The 25266-nt window shown below is 44.4% G+C and overlaps 2 protein-coding genes across 3 annotated transcripts in view; one reads left to right on the top strand and one right to left on the bottom strand.

Moving 5' to 3' along the window:
• The first annotated feature begins 797 nt into the window (after positions 1-797).
• Positions 798-8517, top strand: LOC131105953 (calcium-binding and coiled-coil domain-containing protein 1-like). The gene is made up of 11 exons (XM_058054519.2): positions 798-926; positions 1249-1424; positions 1669-1771; positions 2728-2933; positions 2999-3211; positions 4397-4545; positions 4685-4754; positions 4820-5074; positions 6249-6377; positions 6557-6660; positions 7174-8517. Exons 1-11 carry the CDS (start codon positions 878-880, stop codon positions 7199-7201), a joined length of 1482 nt encoding a protein of 493 aa, XP_057910502.2. The 5' UTR covers positions 798-877; the 3' UTR covers positions 7202-8517.
• LOC131105952 (retinoic acid receptor gamma-A-like) overlaps positions 7888-25266 on the bottom strand; it is a 49287-nt gene continuing 31908 nt past the window's right edge. For both annotated transcript variants that reach the window (XM_058054517.2, XM_058054518.2), the window contains 7 exons: positions 16424-16572; positions 15002-15143; positions 14751-14914; positions 10258-10434; positions 9905-10109; positions 9675-9833; positions 7888-9458 (listed from right to left, as the gene is read on the bottom strand). In XM_058054517.2, the coding sequence (XP_057910500.2) occupies positions 9121-9458; positions 9675-9833; positions 9905-10109; positions 10258-10434; positions 14751-14914; positions 15002-15143; positions 16424-16572 (1334 nt within the window). In that variant the 3' untranslated portion in view covers positions 7888-9120. The remainder of the gene's footprint in view (positions 9459-9674; positions 9834-9904; positions 10110-10257; positions 10435-14750; positions 14915-15001; positions 15144-16423; positions 16573-25266) is intronic.

The raw sequence follows: 25266 nt of genomic DNA, 5'->3' as shown, positions 1-25266 counted from the left end.
GTGTACGAGTGGTTAGCGTGCAAGCCACACAGCTAGGAGACCCAGGTTCGATTCTCCCCTCTGCATTTCTGTGTGGAGTTTGCATGTTCTCTCTGTGCATGCATGGGTTTTTTCCAGGTACTTTGGTTTCTTCCCCCATTCCAAAAACATGCTAGGTTAATTGGCGACTCCAAATTGTCCATAGGTATGAATGTGAGTGTGAATGGTTGTTTGTTCCCTGTGATTGGCTGGCCACCAGTCCAGGGTGTACCCCGCCTCTCGCCCGAAGACAGCTGGGATAGGCTCCAGCACCCCCACGACCCTCGTGAGGATAAGCAGTAGAAAATGAATGAATGAATGAATGCTTTACTTGCGTTTCTTTTTAGAAAGCACGATGTGCTGAGTTTTCATATTTCACTCAAACCAAATATGTTACCTGCAGGACGTGAAGAAAAAAAATATTTGAAGGAAACCAAAAACTATGTTTTGGGTTCTTTAGACATATATTTAAACAATAACGTCCTCACATTTTAGGTGGTAGTTGTTAGTTAGTTAGACTAGTTAGTTAGTTAGTTAGTTAGTGAATGAACAGCTGCATGTAACTATTTTTATAGTGTTTGTACAATTTGGAGTCGCCAATTAACCTAGCATGTTTTTGGAATGTGGGAGGAAACCGGAGTACCCGGAGAAAACCCACGCATGCACGGGAGAACATGCAAACTCCACACAGAGACGCCCAAGCGGAGATTCGCAGCAGCAAATAGGGCAATGGAGCTTTAATTGGTGATTTAACTACATTTCCCATGAGCCACCAGTAAGACGCCGGCTGGTCTTGGACCACGTGACCATAGTGCGTGTTGTGAAAGTACACTTGGCAAAGTTTGCTGAGCGTCTGCTGATGGAAACACGGCTCACAGCTCCACAGAAACATACAACGACACATCCAGGTAAGGCTTTTGATTGAAATGTGAGTCTGTCATTTAAAAATAATACAACAAGTGTTATTATAGTAAACTCCGTTAGCTAACAGCTCAGGCTACATCATCATTTAACGTCAACTCATGCTACACCCGGCAGGTACAATGTTGTCAGAAAAATGGGCTCCGTAAAAGTTGTGTTTGAATGTATTTATTTACCATTAGTGACTACTATATATGAAGTATTACACGTCTATTTGTGTAGTATCTTATAGCTTGTAAACATGTTGTCTCCCAGTGGGTGATCATGCTGCATTCCTGGACTGGCTCTTATCAAATGTCTTCTCCTCAGCTGTCCTGTCACTGGAGTCCGTCTTCCTCCTCGTCATGGAGCAACAATGTCCTGAGTTTACGGTGGTGTTTCGAAATGTGGGGCAGCTCTATTTCCCCCAAACCAGGGTGGAGTGTCATTACAGTGTGACCTCGGCCCATCAGTGGAGCAACAGGGACTGGATTGGCATCTTTAAGGTGTTACGATGTAGCAACAAACACCTCAACACACTCACATAATGATATTCCGCACAAACACTGCACAAAAGAAATCAGTCAATACAAAGATGAAAGCACACTCGGAAAGGTATTGATTCCTCACAATGTTTATTCAGGATTATTAACACAAACACCTACAAGACAACATGGTCGACGTTTGAATATTTATGCTACTATTGCATTGGATCTTGTCTGAAGTGGCCAAAATTTTCTTCCTCTAAAGGTCGGCTGGTCCTCACTTGGAGAGTATCACACCTACTCTTGGTCGCTCATTCCCGAAGGCTACACTGAAGGAACCACAGTGGACTGCTGTGCACCTTTTCAAGGTATAAACTACCTCAATCAAGCAGACCTGTCGTCTGATACAGGCTTGGCAAAAACAGCGAAACAGCATCTTACAAAGACCCATTATGCTCATTTTCGATCTTTTGTATTGAGTTGTGGACTCCTATAGAGCTGCTACACACAATAACCAGCACAGAATGCTTTCTAGATCTTCCAGAAACAGCTGATTTTGTCGGTATAGGAGTATAAACCATTTTGAGAGCTACTTGAAAGGAGGTTAGGGTCTACTGGTAGCTCGTGAGCTACCGGTTGACTTACCGTGTATGAACTCAAAGAGTGGTAACATGGGTCTGCATTTCCTAAGTGCGGTCATTACACGTTTATTGTGGGACAACGTGTGTTTGAAGAAACTTGGGTAGACCCACCGATTGTGGTGAAAAAGGCCATTAGCAACTCCAGACGTCGGTGAGCTTGTAATTTGCATGCATGCAGGTAAGACGCCCCCCGTATGCACACTATGATGCTACACAGAAAAAACAGTTAGGACATAATAATACATTGTTATGTATAGCTTGCTCTTCTGACTTTTAAACATGATCAAGTAGCGTTGGAAAGGTATCGGACTTCAGCAACAGTTTGGCGGATAGTCCAGCTTCGCCCATGTTCACATAACAGACCCATATTTTTCTCTTCACCTGGAATCTGCAACTCCAACCACTTCTGCTCGCGGTCTTTGAAACCTGAACAAATGTTTCCTGGAAGCCATTGCTCCGTGCTGACATAGTCAAATCAGAGCAGTGAAACATAAAAAAAACTCTTTTTCTTCCGGACTCATCCAAAACGTTTTCATACCACGTAAGTACTCGACATTGTTTAAATTGTGGGCCGTCCATCTCTAATCTAATGAAAGGAATTATGGAAATAAATATTTTCCCATGATAGTCTTATTTTTTGGAAAGGGTGTGTATATGTCTAATATATTCATATTATTTGGCAGCCTTTTACCTGCCCCGCCCCAGCACAGAGGAGTACCAGTTTGTGTATGTGGACAAGACGGGGGGAGTATGCTCCCAAAGCAGACCTTTCACATTCTGCTCCCCCAAGCCTCTGGAGGAGCTGGAGACCCTGAAAGAGGAGTGTGATGAGGAAGATGGAGATGAGGAGGAGCTGCTCCTGGTGGTCCCCAAAGCTCAGCTGCTGCAGGTTGTAGCAAAAAAACCATCCATCCTACCCTCGGGCAGCTCCTTGAAGGTGTTGTTTGTTCGCAGAGTCAGCTGGAGGAGAGCCGCAGGAAAAAGGCGGAGTTGCAGCAGGCGGTGGAGGAGTCCAAACGGGAGATGGAGGAGGAGCGGAGCAGCAGCAGAAAAGCGAAAGAGGAATGGGAGCGGGAGCGGGAAGCCATGAAGGAGCAGATTAGCAAGCTCTGTGAAAACCTGAATCATAAGTGCGACACCTTGAAGATGGTAGAAGGAAAGCATCTGGTAAGGACGATACATATCATGTTGGATCACTGATACTTGATACCGTCGTCATGTTGGATCACTGATAGTTGATACTGTCATCATGTCGGATCACTGATAGTTGATACCGTCATCATGTCGGATCACTGATAGTTGATACCGTCATCATGTCGGATCACTGATAGTTGATACCGTCATCATGTCGGATCACCGATTAGTTGATACCATCATCATGTTGGTTCACTGATAGTTGATACCATCATCATGTTGGATCACTGATAGTTGATACCGTCATCATGTCGGATCACCGATTAGTTGATACCATCATCATGTTGGATCACTGATAGTTGATACCGTCATCATGTTGGATCACTGATAGTTGATACCATCATCATGTTGGATCACCGATTAGTTGATACCATCATCATGTTGGATCACTGACAGTTGATACCATCATCATGTTGGATCACTCATAGTTGGTACCATCATCCGGTTGGATCACTAATAGTTGATACCATCATCATGTTGGATCACCGATTAGTTGATAGCATCATCATGTTGGATCACTGATAGTTGATACCACCATCATGTTGGATCACCGATTAGTTGATCCATGTTGGATCACTGATAGTTGATACCATCATCACGTTGGATCACCGATTAGTTGATACCATCATGTTGGATCACTGATAGTTGATACCATCATCATGTTGGATCACTGATAGTTGATACCATCATCATGTTGGATCACTGACAGTTGATACCGTCATCATGTCGGCTCACCGATTAGTTGATATGGTGGATCACCGATTAGTTGATACCATCATCATGTTGGATCACTGACAGTTAATACTGTCCTCATGTTGGATCACTGATAGTTGGTACCATCATCATGTTGGATCACCGATTTGTTGATACCATCATCATGTTGGATCACTGAGAGTTGATACCATTATCATGTTGGATCACTGACAGTTGTTACCGTCATCATGTCGGATCACCGATTAGTTGATATCATGGTGGATCACCGATTAGTTGATACCGTCATCATGTTGGATCACTGATTAGTTGATACCATCATCATGTTGGATCACCGATTAGTTGATACCATCATCATGTTGGTTCACCGATTAGTTGATACCATCTTCATGTTGGTTCACCGATTAGTTGATACCATCATCATGTTTGGTTACCATCTCCATCCAGGATGTTACAAGCAGTCGGCAGAACCTCAACAATGAACTGAGTCAACTTTTGGAGGAAAAAGCGCAAAGTCAGCAGCGAGTCAAAGACTTGGAGGAAGACATCAAGGCTTTAGCAGGCCGAGAGGAGGAGAGAAACACAGAGATGGAAAGGCAAGTCTCTCAAATGTCTTAATGAGGCATTTCCAGAAATGTCAATACTTTGTCATCCAGTCATGTAATAACTCACAGGTGTCTATATGAATGTGGAATAATTTAGATAATAAAGAACATTGCTTTTATTTTGCTGCAGGCTGAAAGAGATATTGAAGAAAACATGCAATCAAATCAAGCTTGACGAGGAAAAGAAAAAGTTGCTGAAGGTGGGTGAAGAAGCATAAACGTCAGCCCCCCTCTTGTGGTCATGTCACGGAAGTTCATCCTGCAGGCGGAGCACGAAGCCGTGCTGGCGGAGGTCCGTGGCTTGCATCTTCGCCTGGAGTTGAGCGAGCGTTTAGCAGACAGCCTGCGCAGGGAGCTGAGGGAACTGGGCACCAGTCAAGGCCACTCTCACGCCGAGCTGCATCAGGCCCGCCTGCAGGTGGCCCAGCTGGGCCTGCAGCTGTCTGAGGAGAAGCTGCTCCTCAGGGAGGAGCGCAGCAACTGGGCCCTGGAGAGAGAAGCTTCCAGACAGGTGGCAGAGGTCAGGATGGCGCCTCAACAGCCAACTATACAGTGTCTTTAAAGACTGGGCACAAACTATTTCATATAATACAAATATATTATATATAATATATTATATATACATATATTATAATATATTATTATTATATTATATAATATATATATATATTTATATATATAATATATTTTTATTATATTTTATTATTATTATTATTATTTTATTCATCACATTTTAGTTTATATTATATATAATATATATATAATATATATAAGAAATTTAATAAATTGGATATGAATAGAATACATATTTTCATGTAATATAGATTAAAAAAAATTTTCACTTATTTTTCTTTTATTATACAATTATTGCATATAAATGAATGAATAAATTTAAATTCCATACATAATATAAAAATAATATTGTCACGGCGCGGCATGTCGATGTTGCGGTGCGACCCCAGGATGCAGAGAGCAGGACCAATAGCAGGTAAATAATATTTATTTTTTGCTATAATAGCAGCGGCAGAAAAAGCAGCTCAACTGCTGACGGACAAACTAACAATAATCCCACAAAGGGGAGATGCACACACCTGAACTAAATACAAACACAAATTAGGGACAGGTGTGAATGATTACGGCAACCAAGGACGACAGGACAAAACAGGAAGTTAAATACAAAATAAGAGTTCAAAACGGAAACCAAAACCTAGACCGGGAACATAACCAAACTGTGACGGGCAAACCCACTCAGAGCGTGACAAATATCACCCCAGGTCTTCCTGATCTCCTGAACGAGCGGCTTCTTCTTTTATGTTGTATATTATTTTAGTTCTGCAGTTATTTATAATACATTGATTAATGCGTTTTAATTCCATATGAACAAATATGAATACATATTTCTTATTTTGATATTATACATTATTATATAGTTATTGCAAATAGATTAATTTCATATTCAACATATGATTTTAAGGTCTTTTGTAATATTAAAAATAATAATGGTATTTGAACTTTTTTAAATGTATGAATATCATGTGTATACAGCTATTTCATTTCCCGATTTTAGGGACACCTTGCAGATATGGAACACTTCCATGATTTTCTATGGGCAGCACTTTTTGACACACAATAATTTCACTGTAAATGACTTTCTTACTCTTCCCACAGTACATATTCTGTGTGTGTGTGTGCAGGCTGATCAAAAGAAAATAGAGGAGCTGAGCAGTGAGCTGAGCAGGAAGGAGGAACAACTGAGGGAAGAGAGGATGAAGATGAACAAGCAGGAAGCAGAGATTGGGATGAGAGCCAGTGATGCTGATGGAGTGAGTTGGCATGCACCCCATCATGGCAGACTTTCACCTTCATGCCACAGTGTGTGTCATGAGTGGCCAGTCCTGTTGTAACGCTACAATCCTTTACTGTATATGCCGCATGTATCATATGATGTAATCATCACAACAATACAGTAATTGTGGACCCTTTATCACATTTTGGATACCAGAATGCTCATCTAGGTGCACGCCATCCAGGAGACGCCCAGGATCAGGCGGTCCATCATGGTGAGAAGAAACTGATGCTTGCGGGACTTGTGGACCCCGTAGTCAGGTGACACACACACACACACACACACTATTTTGTTTACTCTAAACCAGGGGTGGGCAAACTACGGCCCGGGAGCCACATCCGGCCTGCCAAGTGTTTGAATACGGCCCGCCCAATCTTTCCAAAGTATTTCATTTAAACTTATATATAATATTGTTATATTTGCATATTTTACATAATATAATAATTATTATTTTAATTTTATTGTAATTATTATAATATTTTATTATTTTTTAAATATTTAAATATAAATATAAAATAATAAATAATAATAGCAGATTGAATGACAATTTTACAGATACAATAATACCAGGTGGACTGTTACGTGTAAAATATATAGTTTGCCTCCGGAAATTTTGTCATATCAATGCGGCCCGCGAGTCAAAAAGTTTGCCCACCCCTGGTCTAAACCTTCTCATGAGATTTGTTGGTAAAAAAAATAAAGAAATGGAAAATACTACTAGCACAACAAAGGCTGGAGGTTTACATGTGGAATTCTACGTGTTTCTCCTGCAGTGAATTGATGAGCTTCCCCATGTGGTAGCACACAGAACTGCCAGTTCTACCTGTCAGGTTGAGTGTGTGAGGTTTTCTTTTGTGTGTGTGAGTTGCCTAATTACCAGATGGCCTTAGGTGAAATACATTTAAATGTTGATCTTTTTACAGGCATCCAGTGATGTGGCACTGAATGCCTGTTGACATGAAATGAGCGCTTTGGGGAGAAAATGATGCTGCTTCTGACTTCATGGAACATTTGCGTGTGTTAGAAAACATTCAAATGTACTCCCAGTCAAGTTGAAGTGTGTGACTTGAAGGTTTGCACGGATCTTAAATGTAGTTGTAGCTATTGCTATGTTTATTTATGGATTATATTTCCAACGTTATGCATGATTGTTATTGGTTTATCATGCTTATGTACATTGATTCGTGACAGTCATGAAATAAGACACAATGCCAGTCTCAAGAGGAGAAGCCGCTTAATTCAAATGTTTTGAAGCAGTTTTAAGAGAAACCACTTGGCAAAGAGGAGAAGTATTCAGATTTAACATTGTACACAACTTGAGATTTATGGTGTATTTTATTCAAATAAAAGTACTATAGCGCCCCCACTGGGATCTAGTATCATTTAATAATCCTCTTTAAGTTACTTACAAGTTTGTTTTTGGTGTGTATGCTTATTTAGCTAAAATGTGATAAAATGATAAATAAAAACAACGGCACACAGAAAGGTGTGAAAACAACAAAGCGCCTTTTTATCAAAATACATCATGAAAAAAACAAATAAAGAAGCAAACTACATAGACATATTTTTAATAGGAGCATAAAGAGAACAACTCATGAGATGTTCACATATCTTAACATGAAGGAGATGGCAGAGGCTGGTGGTTATGAGGCACATCAGAAATAAAAAGAGCTCATTCAAAAGTCATTTTTGTGTCATTAAATATTCTCTGTTGCATAACAACCCAAATGTTCCATAAGTTGTTTTGTATTGTCTGAATAGTCCACTTTTGTTTGCATGTTATTGCTGTACTCCATTTGAATTCATGCATCTTCTGCTGTATTGAAAGATCCCAGGATTGGATTGAATTAACAGTGCAAACGTCTGATGGACAAATCCGTACATCTTTGATGCACAAATATGTGATACTCAAATGACCTCTTTTGTGTCCTTGAGTCTTTCATCCTTACATTCCGAGATGGTGTGCTACATTCAGACCTGTGCGTGAGAGCTTCTTATGTTTTTATTTCATCCCTGATGTCCACAAACGATGCTTTTCTTACAGCGAATGGGACAATTAAGAAGCGTTTATACAGGGTGTCCATATCACAAATGAATATTTGGCATGAGACAATTTAGCTGAAGTGTGATGTGTGCATTTATTAGCTGTGAAAATTCATTCCGATGAATGGAGGCGGCTTTCTCATGTCAATGCGTGAAACCTGAATCAGCTGCGTTCCTCCTCCTCTATGGCTTCACGGTCCTGCTGAGTCCCGTTTGTCTTCCACAACACTGTACCGGCAGGTGACCCCCTCCACCGCAGACCTCGGTCAGCCGCCATTTTGGTCTGATTTGGAACGTGACTCGCGTCTTCAAATGCGTTATTGCTGACTTTCCGCCTGAGATTTCCACTGTTAGCTTGTGAGTTTTGATAGAACACACAAAACAAAACAAAAATGACAATAATTGACACAAAGCAGACACAATAAGAAAAGATAAGTAGCATTTCTGTCACTTGTCATTTAAAAAATGTTTAGTTTTTGTTTGTTTTTTTTACAAAGTGTAGCCCTTTTCCAGAGGAGACGATGAAGAGACGTCCTCCTGTCTGTCTCCTCGTGGACCACCGCCTTGTCTTTTTGGCATGGTGACATTCTTGTCCTCCTTTTTAGTGCTTTTGCTTCGTCCCTCACTTCCTGTAAACGTTTAATAAGAGCCTGATTGGAGGTGAGGATGATGATCTCCTACTGTGTTGTCCCGCTTTTATTTTGCGTGGTCGCTTCCTCCCCCCATAGCTCTCCGTCACTGTCCGCCAGCCGCTCCCTCTCCTCATCCCAGTAGTCGTCTTCCTCATCATCGTCCTCTTCTTCCTCCACTGCGGACTCGCATGAGCTCTTCTCTTCTCGCTTGATGGCAGGGATGGGGGGCGGGGGATCGGCGGCAGCAGGGACAGGGGCGGGAGTGGAGCTTTCTCCCGAGTCGCTACTGTCCTCGAAGGGGTCTGGGTTTTCCAGCATCTCCCTGATGAGCGGCGGCATGGGGCCAGGGATCTCCATCTTTAGTGTGATGGCTCTCTCTGCACCTGTTTGCACAAACATGACATCACATGACCTCACATCTACTTTACAGCCCCCTGAACACGGAACACGGCCCCATATTCTTTGAAATGCATTGTGCACATGTAAGTATATTTCTGCATGTCAAAGTGTGGCACCCAAGGTGGGACTATTTGAGAACCTGACAGGCTGATGCTAGGTTGCAATGCTAATGTTATGGCATGCAGACAGTGAGAGATGACCTTTGGTGCTGATGCCTCGGAGGTCGGTGACCTTCATGAGCATGCGAGGGAACATGTGAGGCTTGTTGGGGCGGCGGCGGCGGGTGTAAATCTTCAGCGCCTCCAACAGCGGCTCCTGCAGCTTGTCCACTTTCTCGGGCTCCTCCAGGTCCATGCGGTCTGAGGGAGATGATGATGATGAGGAGAACATCTTGTGGAACAAAGACAACAGAGAAGAAAAGTTTTTGTACCTCCGCAGATGAGGCAGATGGCGCTGAGGAGGCCAGTTTCCGTGTCGTCCATCTCCAAAGGCAGCAGCTGCCCGGCGAAGGCGAACACCAGGTCCGTGAGCGGGCCGAAGCCGGCATTGTGCATCTGGGTTCTGTTGAGGGTCAGGCCGTCGGAGAAGGTCATGGTGTCTTGCTCGGGGGTGTAGCGTGTACATATCCTCAGCATCTGGCCAGGAAAATCAACACTTGAGGAAACTTGCAGGCAGCTGCTCACTTTTTTATGTAACTGTCACATTTTTAGCAGCGTGTCTACTGAGGTGGTGACGGCTGATGAAGGCAGGTGTGTGTGGAAGGCGGGCGAGTTGAAGGAGTACCAGGATGTCCAGACATGCAGATTTGAGGAGGGTGATCTGGTCGGCGATGGTGAGCGTGGTGAAGCCTGGCAACCGCTTGGCAAACTCCACGATCTTGATAATGCACTTGGTGGACAACTCGCTGAACTTGTCCCACAGGCCCAAGTCCAGCTGGACCCTGTGGTCAGCGCTGGAGTTCTGGGAAAAAAACGAAAAAAAGAGGGACACGTGGCCGAATGGGCTTTCATAGTCTCGGCAAAGTCAGTCCAGTCAGCCTTCCTTCCATCAAGTAGTACAAGCATTCATGTTGTTTGTTTATTGCGTCACTTTCACCTTGCACACGATGTTCACATGCACAATATTCTATTCTATAAGTAGTGTCATACTTTCCTTCACCCTCACTCATGACTGTGAATGCACAGTAGCTTGTCCTTCCAACGCCACTCTGCTTCTTAACACACCTCTGACAGAAAATAAGTCTCTTTTCCAAAACAGCCATGCGAGAAGACTAATATCAATTTCAATGGCTTTACCTCTCCGTGAATCACCACCTTATCGTGGTGGAGGGGTTTGAGTGCCCGAGTGATCCGAGGAGCTATGTTGTCTGGGGCTATATGCCCCTGGTAGGGTCTCCCAAGGCAAACAGGTCCGAGGTGACGGGACAGACCAAGAGTGATTCAGAAGACCCATATGATTAAAAACAAGAGGAGAAACCGTACCTCGCCCGGAAGTGGGATACCGGGGCCTCACCCTGGAGCCAGGCCCGGGGGAGGGGCTCGCAGGCGAGCGCCTGGTGGTCGGGCCTTCACCCGTGGAGCCCGGCCGGGCCCAGCCCGAAGAAGCCACACGGGATCTCCCCCTCGTAGACCCACCAGCTACGGGGGCAAGCATAAGGGTCCGGTGCAATGTGTGTTGTGTGGCGGTCAAGGGCGGGTGCGTAGGCGACCTGGTCTTCGGCGGCCAAATCTGGTTCTTGGGACATGGAATGTCACTTCGCTGGTGGGGAAGGAACCTGAACTTGTGCGAGAGGTTGAGACATTCCGACTAGACATAGTCGGACTCACCTCGACCCACAGTTTGGGTTCCGGAACCAAACTCCTCGAGAGGGGCTGGACCTTGTTCTACTCTGGAGTTGCTGCAGGGGAGAGGCGGCGAGCTGGTGTGGGCTTATTAATAGCCCCCCGGCTTGGTGCCTCTGTGTTGGAGTCAGCCCCGGTGAACGAGAGGGTCACTTCCCTACGCCTTCGGGCTGGGGAAAGGGTCCTGACTGTCATTTGTGCGTACGCACCAAATGGCAGTTCAGAGTACCCGGCCTTCTTGGAGTCCATCAGAGGGGTGCTGGAGAGCACCCCAGCTGGTGACTCCGTCCTTCTACTAGGAGACTTCGACGCCCATGTGGGCAATGACAGTGTGACCTGGAGGGGCGTGATTGGGAGGAACGGCCTCCCTGATCTGAACCCGTGCGGTGTAATGTTATTGGACTTCTGTGCGAACCACAGTTTGTCCATAACTAACACCATGTTCGAACATAGGGATGTCCATAAGTGCACTTGGCACCAGGACACCCTAGGCCACAGGTCTATGATCGACTTTGTAGTCGTATCATCAGACCTGCGTCCGCATGTTCTGGACACACGGGTGAAGAGAGGGGCTGAGCTGTCAACTGATCACCACCTGGTGGTGAGTTGGATTAGATGGCGGGGGAGGATGCTGGACAGACCTGGTAGGCCCAAACCAGTAGTGAGGGTGTGCTGGGAACGTCTGGCAGAGTCTCCCGTTCGTCGAGTCTTCAACTCTCACCTCCGGCAGAGCTTCACCTGCATCCCAGGGGAGGACCGGGATATTGAGTCCGAATGGGCCATATCCCGTGCCTCCATAGCTGAGGCACCTGACCGGAGCTGCGGCTGCAAGGCGGTCGGTGCCAGTCGCGGCGGCAGGCCCCGAACCCGATGGTGGACACCAGAGGCTGCCGTCAAGCTGAAGAAGGAGTCCTATCGAGCCTTGATGGCTTGTGGGACTCCGGAAGCAGCTGACAGGTACCGTCAGGCCAAACGGTTTGCGGCTTCGGCGGTTATCGAGGCAAAAACTCGGGTGTGGGAGGAATTCGGTGAGGCCATGGAGCACGACTTTCGGTCGGCCTCGAAGAGGTTCTGGCAAACCATCCGGCGCCTCAGAAAAGGGAAGCAGTGCCCAGTCCACACTGTTTACAGTGGAGACGGGGGCCTGCTGACCTCGACTGGGGATGTAGTCGGACGGTGGAAGGAATACTTTGAGGCCCTTCTCAATCCCACTGACATACCTTCCATAGAGGAAGCAGAGTCTGAGGACACATACGTGGACAGTGCCATCACTGTGGCTGAGGTATCTGGGGTCATTAAGACGCTCCTCAGTGGCAAAGCTCCGGGGGTGGACGAGTTCCGCCCAGAATTCCTCAAGGCTCTGGATGTTGAGGGACTGTCCTGGCTGACACGTCTCTTCAACATTGCATGGACGTCGGGAACAGTACCTTTGAATTGGCAGACTGGGGTGGTGGTCCCCCTTTTTAAGAAGGGTGACCGGAGGGTGTGTTCCAACTACAGGGGGATCACACTCCTCAGCCGCCCTGGGAAAGTCTATTCCAGGGTGCTGGAGAGAAGGGTACGACCGTTGGCCGAACCTCTGATACAGGAGGTCCAATGCGGTTTTCGTCCTGGTCGTGGAACACTGGACCAGCTCTACACCCTCACGAGGGTGCTTGAGGGTGCATGGGAGTTTACCCAACCAGTCTACATGTGCTTTGTGGACCTGGAAAAGGCATTCGACCGTGTCCCTCGCGGCGTCCTTTGGGGGACGCTCCGGGAGTACGGGATTGGTGGCGCGCTACTACGTGCTATCCGGTCCTTATACAAACGGGGCAGGACTCTGGTTCGCATTGCCAGTAGTAAGTCGAGCCTGTTTCCCGTAAACGTTGGCCTCCGCCAAGGCTGCCCTTTGTCACCGATTCTGTTCACAATTTTCATGGACAGAATTTATAGGCGCAGCCAAGGTGTTGAGGGAGTCCAATTTGGGGGCCTTAGAATCTCATCTCTGCTATTTGCAGATGATGTGGTTCTTATGGCTTCTTCGGGCTGCGACCTTCAGCGTTTACTGGGACGGTTTGCATCTGAGTATGAAGCTTCTGGGATGAGACTCAGTACCTCCAAATCAGAGGCCATGGTTCTCAGTCGGAAAAGGGTGGAGTTCTCCCTCCGGGTTGGGATTGAGGTCCTGCCCCAGTCTTGTTCACGAGTGAGGGAAGGTGGGAGCGTGAGGTCGACAGACGGATCGGTGCAGCCTCGGCAGTAATGCGGTCGTTGTACCGGACCGTCGTGGTGAAAAGAGAGCTGAGCCGGAGGGCAAAGCTCTCAATTTACCGGTTGATCTATGTTCCCACCCTCACCTATGGTCATGAGCTTTGGGTCATGACTGAAAGAATGAGATCGCGGATACAGGCGGCTGAAATGAGTTTCCTCCGTAGGGTAGCTGGACTCACCCTAAGAGATAGGGTGAGGAGCTCAGCCATCCGGGAGGGGCTCAGAGTAGAGCCGCTTCTCCTTCACATCGAGAGGAGTCAGTTGAGGTGGCTCGGGCATCTAGTCCGGATGCCTCCCGGACGCCTCCCTGGCGAGGTGTTCTGGGCATGCCCAGCCGGGAAAAGGCCCGGGGCAGACCTAGGACACGCTGGAGGGACTATGTCTCACAGCTGGCCTGGGAACGCCTTGGTGTCCTCCCGGTGGAGCTGGAGGAGGTGGCCGGGGACCGGGAAGTCTGGGCTTCCCTTCTAAGACTGCTGCCCCCGCGACCCGGACCCGGATAAGCGGAGGAAAATGGATGGATGGACGGCTTTACCAAAAATTTATTAAAATATTTTTTTTCTTGAATATTTCTGCCCTATGCTACTAATATTACATTATTCCTCATAGTATTAGTTACTTGTAAAACTTTGACGTTTTTTCCTTACAATTTTTCTGTTATTTTGACTTCATTCATTCTTGTTGATACAGGACTGTTTGGTGTGACACTATTTAAGAACAGTTATTAAATTATTTTTAATAACATTACATTATTTTTAAATAAAAATACAAAAATCCTAATGTATAATAGACGTAATTTAAAATAATAATTAAAATAGATTTATTTTAAGATGCCAATAAATAGATTATTGATGTAGAAAGAGCGGCAAGGCGGTCGAGTGGTTCACACGCAGATCTCCCTGCTAGGAGACCAGGGTTCAATTCCACCCTCGGCCATCTCTGTGTGTAGTTTGCATGTTCTCCCCGTGCATGCGTGGGTTTTCTCCGGGTACTCCGGTTTCCTCCCACATTCCAAAAACATGCTAGGTTAATTGGTGACTCCAAATTGTCCATAGGTATGAATGTGAGTGTGAATGGTTGTTTGTCTATATGTGCCCTGTGATTGGCTGGCCACCAGTCCAGGGTGTACCCCGCCTCTCGCCCGAAGACAGCTGGGATAGGCTGTGTGTGCGAGTGACTCACTGTGGTGTATTTTCCCAGCTGGCAAAGAGACGGAAATGTCTCCTGTTGAGCTTTGCTGACTTTGTTCACCAGCTCCTGCAGCTCCCCGCTCAGCTCGTAGTTCTCGGGCAGCACAGCCTCCTCCTTCACGTCCTTCTTCTTTTTGTTCCTGTCGTTGCGCACGGCTAGGTGGAGGCAGGCATCATCAGCATATTATTATTGACGTTCAAGAGCTGTGGGTCATTGAAGAAGCAGGAGCACGGACCACCCACCTTCTTTAGACATGCCGACCTCGAAACACTTCTGCAGTCGACAGTACTGACAGCGGTTGCGGGTCACCTTATTAATCTGGCAGTTCTTGTCCCGGTGGCACGTGTACACCATGTTCTTCTGGATGCTGCGGCGGAAAAAACCCTGAAACGCATCACAAACAAATCTCTCAATGTCTGCCTGTGTAAAGCACCTTGGTGACTGCACTGCCTACTACAAAAACTACGACTACTACTGCAAAAACTACATTCTAAGCTGCACCATTGATGACTCCCTCATGCTCACATGAGCATCATAACTCCTCTTCTTGTTTGATACCTTGCCCAAATTTGTGTCACTAATTTGGAATTGACTGGTAAAAAAGCTCTGACTCACTTGGAAAGACGTCTTCTGGCTCCACCTGCTGGTTGGCACATTCTAAACCCCAAATGTAATTTTAGCACTTGTTTTTGGCTGGTCACTAATGTGTGTGAGTGACATGTAGAAAAGCTCTGACTTGCTTGGAAATAAGTTGTTTGTCTGCACCTGCTGCTATGCAAGTTGTAAATCTCTCAACCTCAAATATTAGACGACCTCATTTTTGGTACTTTTGTTTCAGCTGGTCACTAATGTGTGTGAGTGACTGGTAGAAAAGCTGTGACTTATTTGGAGAGAGGTTGTTTGGCTCCACCTGCTGCCACTCACGTTATAAATCTCTCAACCCTGAATGTGAGACAATGTGTCTTTTTTGGCACTTCTTATTTAGGCTGGTCACTATTGTGTGTGAGTGACAGGTAGAAAAGCTCTGTCAAAAAAAAAAAATGTAAAAATGGACCCTGAAACCTTTTTCAGTAAGGGACCTCTGGTGGAACAGGTTTGGACCTGATTTAGGCAAGATCCGCAATTGAATGAAAGTAGAGTCCTCTGGTCCAAATACGGAGTACTAATTCATATTTTTACAATGCAGATATTGTTATACAGTTGTACCTCTGTTTCTGTTATTTTATTATTTTGATTATAATGATCAGCAAATGAAAGGCAAAATCTCCAAATCAGTCAAAGATATGACCATTTTCAGATAAAAGGTATCAATACTGACGTTTACGGTATCTCCCAGCCCAGGGACAACACTTGAACTAGTTGTGTGGTAGACATTTATCCACTAGAGGGCTGCAGCGTAAGTTGCCAGTTGTACGATAGTGTCATTAATCCACTAAATGGCAGCAAAGTAATTTGAAAGTAACGTGGTACTGCCATTTGTTCACCAGGCAAAGTTGTGCGGTACTGTCATTCATCCTGGAGAAAGCAGCACATTAAATTGAACGTTGTTTGGTACTGCCACTTATCCACTAGTTGGCAGCAAAACTCCACTTAAAGTTGCATGGTGCTGTCATTTATACACTAGAGGGCAGCAAAGGGAGCTGGGTTGGCTGTGGGCGTTGTACCTTGCATCCCTCGCAGGAGCTGACTCCATAGTGGTATCCGGAAGACTTGTCCTGGCACACGAAGCAGGGCTTGTAGACACGAGGAGGGGGCGGAGGTGACGGCGAGCTGGGCACCATCTCCTCAGAACTAGTGCTCTGGGTCTCCACCGCTGCACACACAAGAAGAAGAAGAAGAAGAAGTAAGTTCTCTGAGCATTGGGGCACACCCCGGGAGCCAGAAGGCCAGGTCAAAAGATTTCTTTCAAAGAAAAAGGAGGAGGAAAGCAGCTGATTGACAGGGACTTAAAAGACACACAATTAGCTGATGGCCAGATGGCCCCCGCTGATAAAAAGCTGATTGGCAGCTGAGATTTGATTGGCTTCTACATTTACTGGCCAACAGGGGCTCAGCATTCCTTGCTTGGCTTTTTTTTTTTGGTCAGGAGTTTTGTGTGTTTGTGTTCACGAGCTCACATTTTTTTACATGAGCGGTCGTCCAATGAGACGCGCCCGTATACCCCCAGGCCCATGTGAACAAACAAAGGCTGCATGTTTACGAGGCCGGCGAGGCCTCTGTCCCCTTGTCTCTTCATCGTCACATTTGTGCAAAAAATACCAATGCTTGAGTTTATTTGGGCCACGCTTAACGATGTTACATTCACGCACTTCACAATGACATAATTCAACATGTGCGTATTTATTTATCCCCCTTTCTCTATTACTCAGCAGTTACTGATAGCGGATTCACTTCCTGTGTTTAACTAGTTTTGTACTAGTTTTGGATTTATTAACTTAAATAACAAATACAAGTTTCTTCATTTTTAATTGTTTCTATTAAGAAAGACACCCAAAAATATGACCAAAAATATTTTCTGGAAGAGAATAATAATAGTTTTACATGCTAAAAACAATGTGAAATAATGAGGAATGGCTGGAAATTAATGTACATCCTGGCAAGATGGAATTCAGTCGTGTTTCAGAGTTTCTTTATCAAACTGCTGACAATCACAACTTTCTTTGTCCCCATGGTGGATTATTTAGCAGCCGCACTCAATAAAATAATGCAGGGAAGGCGATTCAGCGACACATATGGTGCTTTGTTTGGCCATGGCATTTCGTGGAACCAAACCATACTACAGGGCAAACGGACTATGTGCACCATATTGCACAATAACCGAGGTAAACATGACAATTTGACTGTACATTGTTTGACTTTAGTTAGCTGTGCAGCACAAACCACGAGCGGCAACAAACTTAACGTTTATACTCTTCACCTTAACAACAAGCAGCAACAAAAGTGCGGCTGGTCCACGTTTGGAGGCCATGATGACTGAAGAAGCAGATTGCCTTTCAACTTTCACCTTCACTCACCCCAACTTCACCTTCCTCTGCCCACCCCGCCCCCTTGTTTCCTGGCCCTAAATTCCTCAGTGCAGGCAGGACAGACTTTAATAGTGGGCCAGGCTTACAAGCGGCCCTATAAAGGTTCTGTCTGGGATGGAAGGAGGCCCCAGGCCAGGCTGACGGGCCTTTTATTGGCAGCCAGTCACCTTGGGCAGCTATTCACACCAAGGATCCCCTTCCTTGTAAAAAAAATAATAATAAAAAATCCAAGAAGTCAGTCCCCCCCAGCCCCCCTGTCACCTTGAAATGGCTCGCTAGCCCAGGAACGGACCAAATGTGCCCCCCACCCCATCCTGTTGCAGCAACCCCAATGTGAACCCAGCGGCCCATCATTAAGGGGAGGGCTAAGGTTTCAGAAGGTAAAGCACAAAGGAATAATCCAATAAAAAGCAAAATGAAAAGGAGAAAGAAAAGACAAGGAAGGAGGTGAACGTGAGGACACCAACTTCTCAGTCAACCCCCAGAAATAAAAGCCCTTGCCATTTCACTTTGACCTTGGCTGAAGAGGGTCATTACTAACGACTTGCCCAGCAGGCGCTCAAAAACTCCAACGTGGGCAAGCGACATTCAACAATTCACCCTCACGTGGAAACAAAAATCATATTTGAAATGTACACATTACACTTGAAGAGCACTAAGTACAGTCATTATTACATGAAACTAATAAAATAAATTTAAAAAGACAACAAAAACACTACCCGTGCTGTCACTGCCACTTTGATAGGAGCAGATCCTTTAACATGCTCAAGGATACCGTAGAGACACCGTAGCCTCTTAAAAACATTATTATACCATCCCTAATTCATGAATCCCTTGTTTATTGAGCTTAGTTGGAATATTAGATGGAATATTTTGGTAGCATAGAAAACCTAAATATGGTTTTGAACATTATTAGAGGCCTCTAGAGATGACATAACACCCCTATAGTCACATTTACATTCTTATTACCCAATACAATAGAGTTAAGAGAAAATAAAGACATAAATAAGACTTGTGTGCGGTATTGTAAATGTGTTCTAGTGCTAGGCGAGCCCAGTGGGGGGCAGGCAGGAAGTGACGTTGGGCCGCAACAGTAGCCCGTGTTAGAGATTATTGTGGCTGTTGTGTGATCAGTCAGACCTGCAATAAAAGTCTGGTGCTTGTGTGTCACAGCCAACATTACAGTTACATTACTGACACCTTTGAATGCGTCTTCTAGATGGCTTATTTTTGTTTTTTACTTCATTTATCAATTTTTATGCTTGAAAATGTGTAATTTAGGCAAAAAATATATGTAAAATGAGTTGAAATATGCACACATGCAATAAAAGTCCGGTGCTTGTGTGTCTCAGCCAACATTACAGTTACTTTACTGACACCTAGTGACCAGTGTAGAATACTACATATCACATCTTTGAATGCGTCTTCTGGATGGCTTATTTTTGTTTTTTGTTATTTTTGTATCAATTTTTATGCTTGAAAATGTGTAATTTAGGCAAAAATAATGCGTCAAATGAGTTGAAATATGCACATTTTTGATAAATAATCAATGACGATTTATTGATTCATATACTTCCATGACAGAGTGAAATTGGAAGGACGAAGTGGAAAGGGATTACTGCACTCTGAGGTGTTTGTAACGTGAAGATAAATAAGCTATAATAAAAGAAACATAAAGTATATGATACTTGAAGTGTATAAAACATAGCGCTTCCATTGTGTTTCATTACGGTGCGCCAAACACTGTCTTACAAGGTGTTACCTTTGTAGTCTTTTCCAACTCAGGTGAGTGAGTATGGGTGGAGCTAACGCCGTCACCTGACATGTGTTGACATAGTAACAATGCAAAGAGTTAAAAAAAAAGCTGCTATTGAAAGTGTGGAGGCGCATCTGGCGCCAGCAGAGCGCCAGCGACTGACAACCACGTCTGAGTGTGGTGAGAAAAGGGCGAGCAGGCGTGACGTGAGTTGAGGAAGAGACAGGCTATGATGGGGGTGGGTGGGGGGGGTGCTACCTGGCGTGACGAAAAAGAGGGAGAGGAGCCAAAAACTGTCAGAGACCTGTCATCACCCTGAACTGAGCTCGGCCTCGGAGGCTGGGCTTGAAGAAACAGCAACCTGGTCTTAACCTGCTGCTCAACCCCCACCCCCCCCTCTCTCTCTGTGTGTGTGTGTGTGTGTGTGTCATTACATCAATCAGCAGCACACCTTTGTTGGAGCCACAAGAGACAACATGACTGGTGGGAATCAGCGACCAATTCAAACATTGTCTCCTTTACTGGAGCCACAACATCCTGGCAACAGCACAGCACTTGCATACTTACATACTTACTTACTTACATGTCATCTCATCATGTCAGCAAGTGTACTCACACCACACGTTGGGTACAACGTAGTACCAGATGTCACAGTACGCATTCAAAACACTCAGAACGATGAGTGTGCAGTAATGGACACTTACCACTAGGGCTGTAATGGTGCATTCGTTCATTCATTCATTTTCTACCGCTTTTCCTCACAAGGGTCGCGGGGGTGCTGGAGCCTGTCCGAACTGTCTTCGGGCGAGAGGCGGGGTACACCTTGGACTGGTGGCCAGCCAATCACAGGGCACATATAGACAAACAACCATTCACACTCACATTCATACCTATGGACAATTTGGAGTGGCCAATTAACCTAGCATGTTTTTGGAATGTGGGAGGAAACCGGAGTACCCGGAGAAAACCCACGCATGCACGGGGAGAACATGCAAACTCCACACAGAGATGGCCGAGGGTGGAATTGAACCCTGGTCTCCTAGCTGTGAGGTCTGCGCACTAACCACTAGACTGTAACGGTGCAAGTATTCATAATTTGATTCAAGATTTGTACACTCTGGAACTAAGTATACTTATGGAAGTACACTACTAGCACTTTGGACTTTGAATTTTTCTGCTTCACTCGATCACGGTTTCTTCAAAAATATGAATAAATGGTGGTGTTTTGCGGTTGAATACGACCGACTATCAGTCAAACAATTTGCATATTAGTATTACATATTTTTGACCTAAATGATGCATATTCAAGCATTAAAATGGCGAAACGTAGTAAATTACAAATATAAGACAAGACACAAGGCTGCACGGCGGTTGAGTGGTTAGCGTAGACCTCACAGCTAGGAGACCAGGGTTCAATTCCACCCTCGGCCATCTCTGTGTGGAGTTTACATGTTCTCCCCGTGCGTGCGTGGGTTTTCTCCGGGTACTCCGGTTTCCTCCCACATTCCAAAAACATGCTAGGTTAATTGGCCACTCCAAATTGTCCATAGGTATGAATGTGAGTGTGAATGGTTGTTTGTCTATATGTGCCCTGTGATTGGCTGGCCACCAGTCCAGGGTGTACCCCGCCTCTCGCCCGAAGACAGTTGGGATAGGCTCCAGCACCCCGTGACCCTTGTCAGGAAAAGGGTATTAGGAGTGTCAAGTTGACTATAGGGGTGTTACTTCATGTCTAGAGGGCTCTAATAGTGTTCAAAAGTGTATTGAGAAATATGCTCTAACTACCAAAAACTTATAAATAAGAAATTGTACTTGGCGGCACGGCAATAAACAAGGATTTTTGTGTGTTTTGTGCATTCTGCTGTATCCCGTCTTGAGTGTCAGCTCCATGGCAATACGGTTATTCCACAAGAACTGCCACTTCCTGTCGCCCACAATTCCATACCACAACAACAACATCCCAGTTTGGCCTTGGAGTTCACGCTTAGATGACATCTGAAAAGCAGCCTGCCCATTTGGCGCCGCCCGAGTCTCAGTCGCACTTGACCAATCTGCCAGAGATCTGTTCACAAGTCCAAGACAATCAAAGGCCAAGACTGATGTCATGTGTCTCTCTCACTCACACACACACACACGCACACACACACACACACACACAGCAGCATGTGGCTGCTTTTTTATTTTATTGCTTGTGTCTGTGTGACACAGTGACATATGGCATGCAGCTCCACTTCACCTTCCAACATGGCACATCACACAACTAGATGTTGGCCTGGGGGGGGGGGGGGGGGGCACATAGCGTCACACTTGGGTGACACTCTTAAGACAGTGTTGTCCAAAGTGTGGATCACGGCTGCTTTTTTAATCACCCGTGGCACAGTCTACAAATAGAATTATTTAACATGAAAACCAGAATAATGTCATATTATGAGGAAAAATATTATGTTGTCATTTGAAAAAATAAATAAATAAAATATTAAATAATAAATAAAATAAATAAATAAAATATAAATATATAAATAATAAATAAATTAAATATAAATATATAAATATAAAATATAAATATATTAAAAATAAAAAATAAGCTTTAAATAGTACAAAAGAGTTTGCGGAAAAAGTTAAATGTTACGAGAACCCAGTCATATTCCATGGGGAAAAAAAGTCAACATTTTTGTTACAATAAACTTGTAATATTATATTCATTCATATTCTACCGCTTATCCTCACGAGGGTCGCGGGCGTGCTGGAGCCTATCCCAGCTGTCTTCGGGCGAGAGGCGGGGTACACCCTGGACTGGTGGCCAGCCAATCACAGGGCACATATAGACAAACAACCATTCACACTCACATTCATACCTATGGACAATTTGGAGTGGCCAATTGTAATATTATATGAGGGATATAATGTCATTTTAGAAGCACATATTTGAAATATTAAAAAAAAACATATTTTTCCTTGAATGGTTCAACATTATTTTTCCTGACTTCATCCCCATATTTTATATTTTATTTTTGTTACATTATTACGTTCCTATAATATTAAATTTTTAAAAATAATGTATTGTTTTTTATATTTCAACCCTATGCTGCCAGAAGGATGTTATTTTTTTATAATATTACAAGTAGAATATGACTTTGATATTTTGACTTTATTCTCGTAAAATGCACCTTTTTTCTATTTCTGCTTTAAAAAAAATGTGCAACTATTTCAATTTTCTGAAGTTCTTTTTTACCGACCAGAGATAGTTCATACCTGCATGCGGGCAGCATAACGACCGTACAGGTATGAAAAATAATCTCTGGTCTTTTTAGAATGCGTGAATGCTAAACCAAATGAACCTCATCGGACAACTAGTTCAACTTTCTTCTTGTAATTATGACTTTATTCCTATAATATTTTGACTTCATTTTCATAACATTTGAACTTTTTCACATTCCAAAAAATATAACTTAAAGTAACATCTTTTTTCTGTAATATATGAACTGTATGCAACTAAATGATGTTTGTTTTCCTCATAATATTCCATGAAATAATACTCCAATGAAATGACAACTTTTTCTTGTTAGATTCCAACTATACATGTAGTTGTAGATATACCATACAGATGTTACTGTCTGCACAAATATATACTAACTATATATGAAATTAATAGGTAAACATATACACAATTGGCTGAGTGTTGTACTTCTTTTTTCACTTTTAAAAATACCCACTATGTTGTGTTATTGCAGTAATATGAAAGTTGCAGTTCTTACATCAATTCTGGCTCCATAAATGTTCAGCAGCACCACGTGGAATGTACGTGCACATGTGAATGTGTGTGTGTGTGTGGGGGGGGGCATGGGTGGCTCGCCTGCATGGTTTGTGCGATGCTGCTGGTTTGGAGATGCAAACGTCTGTCCACTTTCAGTGGATTGTCACGATCAAGTGCTTCAAGTTACTTTGTTAGGATTCACCAAGAGTGTGTGTGTGTGTGGAAGGGGTGGGGGGTGAAGGGGGGTTGACCGCAAATATGCTGAGTGAGTAATTACCACAACAGCAGGGAGGAGATGGGGGAGATGTGAGTGACAATCCCTTTCATCAGCTGTTCTAAGTTCAATACCAGCGCCAGCCCCCCACCACCCACTCCCCTCTATCCACCCGTAGCCCTCCATAACAACCCTCTTCTCCCTCCTGCCCCCCCCCCCCCCTCGTCTTCTCCTGCCTTCCTGCCTTGGCAGGAGGAGGAGTCCTTCCTGTCATTGGTAGCGCCTCTTAAAGCAAAGCCTGTGAAACCAGGCTGCTGTCCTGAAGACGACTCCATAAAAAAAACACACACACGTTTGCACAAGCTCACCAGAAATCCTGGACAAATACTTCAACTTGACAAGCTCCACACACTGGTGAACAACGCCCTTGGATGTGAGGCGGATTGCAGCAACATGGCTGGAAACGTCCCACGAGGGGAATCATTTCACTTTAGACTTGAGACTGAAATCAAACTGGACGTGCCGCGTAGCAACCTTCACCTCTTCTCATTTCGCCCTGATTGATTTCTCATTTATGGGCCTGCAACACGCAATTATCGATGCAAGCTTCATGCTGCTAAAAACAAATAAACAAAGAAGGTTGATTCCCTTCCCATTACTGGAACTCACCAGTGTCCAAATGCTTTTCCCGATGAGGGACACATAGTGAAGAATAAAAGGATGCAACTTGGCCATTTTCATGTTTTGGAAAGCAACACGTGTGTATATGTGTATATATATAAGGTATCATATATATATATATATATATATATATATATATATATATATACACACACACATATATATATACATATACATACATATATATATATATGGTTTATATATATATATATATATATACACACACACACACACACACATGTATATATATATTTAGATATATACACACACACACACACCCTTGCTCTAATTGTAAAGATGACCAGTTAAATGACTTTGTATTGTATTGTGTCAGATATCATTGACACTATCGAGGAGCAATCGCATGAATTAAATGACACGTCTTGAGTGTGTAAGAAATGTGCTGTCAGTTTGACTTTTGGATTATTTAGAATGTTTGTGTTTCATTTCTTTATGCAACGTGTCAGTTATGAATCATAATAACCAGCGAGGACCAATCGCATTACAGTCATGCTAGAAGTTGAGTACATTGCGTGTGAATGGCATGGTGGGTGCTTGATCATCTCTTCCCATCTGGACTAGCATACCCCCCCCCCCCATGGGCCTAAAACACCATCATATAAGAAGTCAACCAGCGTGGTGGGGGTGTCAGGGTGGTGTGGGGATAATCCCAAAACCAAATTCAAACCCTCTCCTCCTCTTTCATACCCCCCCCCACCCCATGCCTGCTAATCTCTTAATTGAGACCTTTTCTAATTCTAATGGCTTCATTAAAGAGCTGCAGGTTACACAACACGAGGCGTGTAAGCTGAGCCGTGGGTCTGCGAGGATGACATTAGAGAGGAGGAGGGACACACACTCCTGATACCACACACTCATGGAAAGGGTGTGTGGGGCGTCTACTTCTTTCTAATGTCCTCTCACGTTCATGCGTAGGAAGGCGCGCACACACACACACACACATACACACACATCGACGAGAAACATACACTATCTGCAGCCAGTGATCCAGATATAAAGTTTATGAATCTACTTTTTTCCATCCATTCCGAAAAGCTCCATGGAAACACAAATCA

This window comes from Doryrhamphus excisus, linkage group LG18 (genome assembly GCF_037039965.1).
Source record: "Doryrhamphus excisus strain RoL-2023G ecotype Guam linkage group LG18, RoL_Dexc_Guam_v1.1, whole genome shotgun sequence".
Lineage (NCBI taxonomy): Eukaryota > Metazoa > Chordata > Actinopteri > Syngnathiformes > Syngnathidae > Doryrhamphus > Doryrhamphus excisus.
Note: the sequence above shows the minus strand (reverse complement) of the source record. Positions and strands in the feature narration are given on the sequence as shown.